The sequence below is a fragment of the Diadema setosum genome, chromosome 3 (assembly GCF_964275005.1).
Source record: "Diadema setosum chromosome 3, eeDiaSeto1, whole genome shotgun sequence".
Classification (NCBI taxonomy): Eukaryota; Metazoa; Echinodermata; class Echinoidea; order Diadematoida; family Diadematidae; genus Diadema; species Diadema setosum.
The window spans coordinates 43242737-43251286 of record NC_092687.1 but is presented as its reverse complement, the minus strand read 5'-3'; the positions used below and the strand labels follow the sequence as shown (position 1 = coordinate 43251286).

At 34.6% G+C, this 8550-nt stretch overlaps 1 protein-coding gene across 1 annotated transcript; it reads right to left on the bottom strand.

Moving 5' to 3' along the window:
• Positions 1–674: 674 nt before the first annotated feature.
• Positions 675–1968, bottom strand: LOC140246894 (perlucin-like protein). The gene is made up of 2 exons (XM_072326217.1): positions 1914–1968; positions 675–1084 (listed from the first exon to the last, which is right to left on the bottom strand). Exons 1-2 carry the CDS (start codon positions 1966–1968, stop codon positions 675–677), a joined length of 465 nt encoding a protein of 154 aa, XP_072182318.1.
• Between the last annotated feature and the right edge of the window lie 6582 nt (positions 1969–8550).

Below are 8550 nucleotides of genomic sequence, written 5' to 3'. Positions count from 1 at the left end.
TTTTTTCGCAAATCTTTTGATCTCAAACTTTTGAATTACGTAGGAGTAGAACTGCTCTTTTAGAAAATGAGAAAAAGGTCGAGATTGAGTGAGGTGATCCGCTTCAACAATTTGACTTCTCACATAAAATAAGGGCTTGCGAATTTTTGTATAGGTTTGTGATTCACAGTCGCCTATTATAGGCGACTGTGAATCACAATAATACATAATAAATATATTGTGTATGTGTCGGTGTGTATATTATCACCATCAATATTTCTCATCAGTCCCTGATTGTTACCATCACCTATACTCAATACTTCTCTCTTTTCATTGTTCATTCACTTATGATTATGTAATAAACTTACCTAAACGTGTATGCAGAGTGGGAACACCTATCCCCAAAATACCTCACATTATATTTGTCAGGATCTCAAATCGCGATTCCGCAACTTAAAAAAGTGTGGTGGTGCGGGGCCATGAAATGCACCACACCAATCATGTCCTATTCTGAAATTGTTGTTGAGGAGAATAGTGCTGAATGCTTAATAATGTTCGAAAATTCTTGATATAAAATAACAACAACAAACAAACAAAAGGTTTTAAAAAAGGACACAGGAAGAAAGACATTCAGCTATCCAATGCAGAGATTGGTGAAAGAGAATATCCTCATTGTTCATTCTGACACTGCGAAATCAAAGACTAAACTCGCAGATGTAGCTTAACTTCACGCTACATGAAGAATCTGACACGTAATAGCCGTTGAAACTTCCACAGTCCTGGCTGCCTGCACTAACCCAATAGGGCTGCCCCCGCACCCACATAGCACTTGATAGGGGAAAGGTACCACCAACACGCTCCCATGTGTACACTCCTTCAGTCGATCTGTCATTCAGGCCAGTCCAGATCCACGGGAATGTTGTTATTCCATAGTACGAGATGAGAACGTCCTCTCGAATGCTAGATAGCTCGTTTGGCGTTTCCATGGCGACTAGATATCCTCCTAGATTGTCGCATGTATCCCTTGCCACCATCCAGGGCTGCTGGTCCTGGCGGTAGAGATAGCAGGAGTCTGGGGACGATGCATGGCCAGGGCAGAAGATATCTGGTTACCATACAAGATAAGACAAAACAATCTCGCCCTATTAGGAAGGGACTATACAGACGATAATATGACAGCCCAGCTCAAAACCTACAAAAAGTCGAACATTATGGCTCTCTGTAATGGACCATAATAGTTATGTAAGTCTGGTTGACCAAATCAAATTTTCAAGTCTGTCGCTCCTGGCACATGCCTGGCGGAGTAAGCTCTTTACAGTGCGTATCAAAAAAAAAAAAAAAAAAAAAAAGGTAATCCAACTTTGAAGGGCTACTATTTCATAATTATCAGCTATTGAGAGCACACTGTTAGTTGTGAGGAAAGGAGAACTTTTCTTCTTTCCATTGATACCTATTTATGTTGATAAATGTCATGCATGACTGAGCACATGAACTTCAAAGACAACAATGACAAATTGCACTTTTTCCAAGTTTGCGTGTTATTATGAAGGAACAATGCATGTCTCACTGCATGGATGAGATCTGTCAATGAAAGTGGCCAAAGAGGCCAGCCTCTACGAATGCAGATTTGTGTTTAGGGTTTGTGCTTAGGGTTTTTTCCTAACCTTTTATGGTTCATAACCTTTAAGATGGCCACCTGTTGGATAACTATTAAAAGTCACTCCCACAGAGGCTAGGCCAACCCACACAATCCATTTTCTCTGTTCATATTCAACACATAGCTCGCAGCGACAAACCATGTCTTCAATGTGAAGAGAGAAAAATGGATAATGGTTTAGCCTTTATGGGAAGGACCAAGTTTTCAACAACGTGGCCATGTTGAAGGCTATGAACCATAAATGGTTAGAAGAAACCCTAAACGAACCTAAACGAACCTGCAGTCATGCAGGCTGGCCTGATGATTCGACCACCTCCATTGACAGATGTCATCCATGCAGTGAGATATGCATTGTTCCTTCACAGTAACATGCAAACTTGGAAAACGTGCAATTTGTCATTGTTGTCTTTAAAGTTCATGTGCTCAGTCATGCATGACATTTGTCAACATAAATAGGTATCAACAGAAAGAGGAAGAGTTCACCTTTCCTCTCAACCAACATTGCACTCTCAATAGCCAACAGTTATAAAATAGTAGCCCTCCAAAGTTGGATTACCTTTTTTTTGATACGCACTGAAGACCGACTGTCAAAATTTGGCGGCTAAAAAAACCAACCAAACAAAACACGAAACCAACATCGTCATACATTGTATCAGCAATTTTTTTTTTCTTTCTGGACCATAAAGTGTAGTGTATAGATTTAAACTTGTTGAGATTTCACGTATAGTGGCTCCCCAAAGAAATGTTAACACAAAATGGAAATACATTTTTGACCAATAAAGTATAGCTTCATTTGACTTAAAATAATCCCATGCCATCTTGAGACTTTGTCAGGACTCCTGAAAAAAGTCGTTGGACGCCGAAATTTGAGTCAAATAAACCTAAACCTTATTGGCTAGAAATCCATTATTTTTGTTTCATATCATATATCTTTCTTTATATATATAATGTTGAGTGTGTGTGTATGTGTGGTTGATAAATTCGGACTTCACTAGGAATTAGAGCATGTTTTCTAGATAATTCTGTCTCTAAATCTTCTCTTCTTCAGTTTCTTTGAAGCTGTACCTTCATATTTTTTTCTCTATTTTGATTAATTTTGAATGGGTCAGGATAGAAGAATTCTAACAAATTAAAGATCATTAAATTTTCATGACTTAGATCTTACTGTTGTAAACTGTCACTTGACATGCATGTAACTCTACCTTAATTTTTGAGCATTAGCTTCATGATTCTATTAACCTCAAAATGTTTACCTCACGTGTGATATCCTCATTTATATACATACCCACTTCACAAACCTCTCCGATAAACGTTCTCGGACACTCGCAAGTGAATTTCTCAAGAGTTTCAGAACAAGTCCCTCCATTCAGACAGGGATTCGGCACGCAGTCTGTTTGTGTCATAAACAATGCAATATTACATGCATCGAAATCATTTTAATGCTTGCCCTATGTATCTGTTGACTCATTACTACGTGAAGTGTGCAAACACTATACACAATTAGCATAGCCGTGAAGGCGAGAAGTAAAAATTTTTTGCCTACTTAGTATCGTTGAGTCCGCAACTAAAGCTTACGTTTGTGTTATCCAAAACAATGCATTTATGCATCCGCATTTTTTTCTTCTATCTATCTTAACACACAAGAGTTAACTGAAATCATCATCACAGTAATTTACAAACTTCAGTAGTGCTCAGGAGACTTATTAGTTTATAGATATATTTATATGAAGAGTTTGTTCGCAAAAACCGATAATAAAGTACAAAATAATACCTTTGAATTATATATTGGTCACTACAAAAGGTACATTTTTGAAGTTATGGTCAAAAGAAGCAAAAATTTTCTTATTGTTCTCTTTATTTTTCTTGACCTTTAATCGCAAATATATCCATTTGGCAAATATGGACGTATCGGTTTTTGCGAACCAACTTTTCATATACAAATATGTTGGGATTTCATGTATTGGCTCCACGAAGAAATGAAGAAACAAACTGGTAATACATTCATTCAACTGGAAATGACAACATTCTTCTGTATTCTTGTCAAGACTCCAGAAGAAGGCGTAGAATGCCGAAGATTTGAGTAGAATAAACCCATGCTTTATTTGGCAAAAATGCATTACCAGTTACATATATATATATATATATATATATATATATATATATATATATATATATATGAAGGGTTTGTTCGCAAAAACCGATAAGTCCATTTTTGAGGATTTTGAAGTACGGTCTCTGTCATAAAGTACAAAATAATACCTTTTAAATGATATATTGGTCACTACATATAAAGGTATATTTTTGAAGTTATGGTCAAGAGAAGCAAAAATTTTCTTATTATTCTCTTTGTTTTTCTTGACCTTTAATCGCAAATATCTCCATTCGGCAAATATGGACTTATCGGTTTTTGCAAACAAACTCTTCTCATATATATATATATATATATATGTAATATATATATATATATAAATGTTATATATATATATATATATATATATATATATATATATATAGTCTCTGAAACGTTTATAGAAAGAGTACAATAACATTTATTGTAGGAATTCAAATTGATAAGACCTTGATGTGGAATGATCAGATTCAATGTATCAATAAATGCATTAGGCGCAAAATTGGCTTACATTTTAAGTTCAGACATAATGTTCTAAGGCATTTTCTCATGCTTTTATACAAATTCTTTATACAATCACATACTTTATGGAATTAAAGTCTGGGGAAGTTGCTATAGAAGCCACTTAAATTGTATATTTTATCACAGAAAATGGCCGTGAGAGCAACTACATTTTCCTCCTTAAAGAACAAGTTCTGGGCCATTATTTATCAGTCTAGGAGTCTTAGATGTTTTTGACCTGCATAAGCTTGCAGTATCAACCTTTGTACAATGTTATTATGATCTACCCAAGGGACATTTACAACATTCTTTAACGCAATATTATGAGCCAATGAATCATGCATACAGGACTAGAGGCAAAGGTCATTCCATGCTTAGACTCCCGAAAGTTAAAACGACACATGGTACATTTTCTATATCTTTTGTCTGATCAAAGTTCTGGAATAGTTTGCCCCAAAATATTCAAGAGGAAAGAACAAGATCTTCATTTCGAAGAAATCTAAAAAATCACTTGTTCAATAAAGTGTAGTGATGGAAAAAAAAAATCTAAATGTTTAGTTTAATGTACTTTTATAGTATAGTTACTTTAGAAGGGTAGACCTTGCAATGAGCATTTTAAATGTAGCTATAATGGGAGAACCATTCTCGACTAGCACTCCCTTGTACTCACTTTTGGTTCCCCCTTAAACAACATTATCTTCTGGGGTTTTTTTGTCTTTGTTGTTTGTTTTTTGTTTTTTGTTCAGAACTTTTGTCTATGCAAACAGACGCTGTATCTCTATATTACATACTTATTCATTCTTTTTGCCTTTTCAGGGATAAATATATCATAATGAAACTAAATCAATTAATAAATAAATAATTAATAATTAATAATAAAAGCACCAAATTTGGTACACAGGTTGACAATCACGTTCAGATTAAATTTAGATATTGGGCCATCGAAATAGCGCCCTCAACGTCCATGGCAGCCATTTTTCAAATTGGCTGCCATAAATGCCATGTTTTCGTAAAATTTGCTAATTTTAGGAGAGAAAAGTAAACAAGAGTTTGGTTACAAATGGGAAATTACATTCAAAATAAATCTAGATATCGAGCCATCGGAAACAGCGCCCTCAACGCCCATGGCAGCCATTTTTAAAAATGGCCGCCATAAATGTCATTTTTTCAAAACATTTGCTAACTTCAGAAGGGAAAGCCAGTAAGATTTTGCAAACAAGTGGGAAATTACATTCAAAATGAATTTAAATATTTTGCCATTGTTAACTGCGCCCTCAACGTCCATGACAGCCATTTTTTAAAATGGCTGTTTAATGTGCCACTTCTTCGATGATTTTGCAAATTTCAGAAGGGAAAAGTTAATAAGATTTTGCCCATAAATGTTAATTACATTCAAAATACATCTAGATATTGGGCCATTGCGCCCTCAACGGCCATGGTAGCCATTTTTTTCAAAATGGCCGCCATAAATGCCATTTTTTGTTAAAAAATGCAAATTTCAGAAGGGAAAGCCAATTTTTTTTTCTTTTTTGTGCAAACAAGCGTGAAATTACATCCAAAATAAATCCAGATATTGGGCAATTGAAAATTGCGCCCTCAATGGCTATGGCAGCCATTTTTTTTTAAATGGGCACCATAAGTGCCACTTTTTCATTAAGAAAAATGCTAATTTCAAAAGGAAAAGTCAATGAAATTTTGGTTATAAATGGGAAATGACATTTAAAATAAATCTCGATATTGGGCCATCGGAAATTGCGCCCTCAACGGTCATGGCAGCCATTTTTCAAAATGGCCGCCATAAATGCTATATTTTCGAAAAGATTTACTAAAATCAGAAAGGAAAGCCAACGAGATTTTGCAAACAGGTAGGAAATTACATTAAAAAGTAAACTTATTGGGCCATTGCAAATTGCCCCCTCAATGGCCATTCCAGCCATTTTTCAAAATGGCCACCATGAATGTCTTTTTTTCGTAAAGTGTTGCAGACGTCAATCAGAATTTCCACAAAGGTGGAAAATTACATTCAAACTGAATTTGATAATAGGCCATCCAAAAGTGCACCCTCAACAGCCATAGCAGCCAAGTTTCAAACAGCTGCCATGGATGCCCCCCCCCCCCCCACCTTTTTTTTTTCAAAAAATTTGCTGATGTCAGAAGGAAAAGTCAATAAGACTTTGCAAACAAGTTAAAAATTCTGCTCAAAAGTAAATTTAAGTATAAGGTCTTCTTAGAAGGCGCCCTCACGGGCCATGCTGACCGCCATGGATGTCTGCTTCTTTTTTATTTTCGTTTTTTTTTTGGAAAGATTTGCTAATTTCAGAGAGAAAATCAATGAAATTTGTACATATGTTGAAAATTATATTCAAAAGAAAATAATATATGAGGCCATTACAAATGGCACCATCAACGACCATGGCAGCCATTTATTTCTTGAAAATATGATAATGCCTGAAGACAATACAATTTCTTGTGCAAATTGACAAAAGACATTCAAATAAATTCAAGTTTGAATTTGAATTTGAATTTGAAATGAAGATATTGAGCCACCATTTAAACATCGTCCCCAACGGCTATGGCAGCTCTTTGTCAAAATGGCTTCCACACACTGCTAAAGAGCAGTTATATCTAATGCAATCTGGTGTTCAAAGAAATTTAAATTAAAAAAAAAGGTTTCATTCATGGGTTAGTTCTAAATTCATGTTTTCAGTTTAGATCTAATTGCAGTATTTCGCGTGTGACGGCTAACAGTATGGATATCAAATGTATGTGTTTTTATGGAAGCATAGCATAAAGTAAATTAACTTTTTTCGTAAAATGAAAGGCCATTAAGAATGTCTTAAGAATGTTTAGGAAGTTACATTTTAGAATAGATACACGTCACATAGTCCCATATATTCAATGATATAGTGTAACTGTCAAAGTTGATACATGGCACCATTATCCCTGGATATTCATATTACTCTTTTTTGGAAATTTTTCATGTTTGCCACCTAAAATATGCATTCATCATTGGTGTAATTGTCAACTTGCGCAAAAAATGTTTATTGTCTTCTTCCGGCATTAGGACATCTTCATAAAAGAAAAATGGCATCTATGACAACCATTTTGGAAAATGGCTGCAATTACCGTTATTAGCATTTTTTTCTTCTTGAAAATTTGCGAAGGAACAATTTCTACAGTTAATGCAACCTAGATATTATATTGTTTGATTTTAAATATGATTTTCAATTTATGTACACATTTGTTGACTTTTTTCTGAAATTACCATTTTTTAAAACAAAATGATTATGACAATGGCAGCCATTTTGGAATATGGCGGCAATGGCCGTTGAGGGCAGTATTATAATAATCTAATACAAATACTTATTATAATAATCTAATACAAATATTTATTTCAAACATGATTTTCAAATTGTGTGCAAAATCTTATTGACTTTTCCTTTTGTGAAATCAGGAAATAAGAAATAATGGAATCCATGGTAGCCATTTTGAAAAATGGCTGCAATTGCCATTGAGGGCGCTATTTACAATAATGTAATACATAGGCGCAAGATATATTTCAAACGAAATTTTGAAATTGAGTGCAAGATCTTATTGATTTTTCTTGTGGAATTAGTAAATTCAGAGAAAAAAATTGCATTTATGGCGACCATTTTGAAAAAAATGGCTGCCATGACCATTAGGGGGCACAATTTGCCCAATATCTAAATTCATTTTAAATGTTTTATTCCACTCGTTTGCAAAATCTTATCGATTTTCCCTTCTGAAATGATAAAATTTTACGAAAACTGGCATTTATGGTGGCCATTTTGAAAAAAAAAATGGCTGCCATGGCCGTTGAGGGCGCAATTTGCTATGGCCCAATATCTAAATTTATTTTGAATGTTATTTCCAACTCGTTTGCAAAATCTTATTGATTTTCCCTTTTGAAATTTTTAAAATTTTAAGAAAACTGGCATTTATGGCGGCCATTTTAAAAATCCCTGTCATGGCCGTTGAGGGCGCAATTTGCGATGGCCCAATATCTGAATTTATTTTGAATGCTATTTCTGACACATTTGCAAAATCTTATTGATTTTCCCTTCTGAAATTTGTAAATTTTTACAAAAAATTGCATTTATGGCGGCCATTTTGAAAAAATGGCTGCTATGGCCGTTGAGGGCGCTATTTACGATGGCCAAATATCTGAACTTATTTTGAATGTTGTTTTCCACTCGTTTGCAAAATCTTACTGGTTTTCCCTTCTGAAATTGTTAATTTTTTTGCGAAAAATGGCATTTATGGC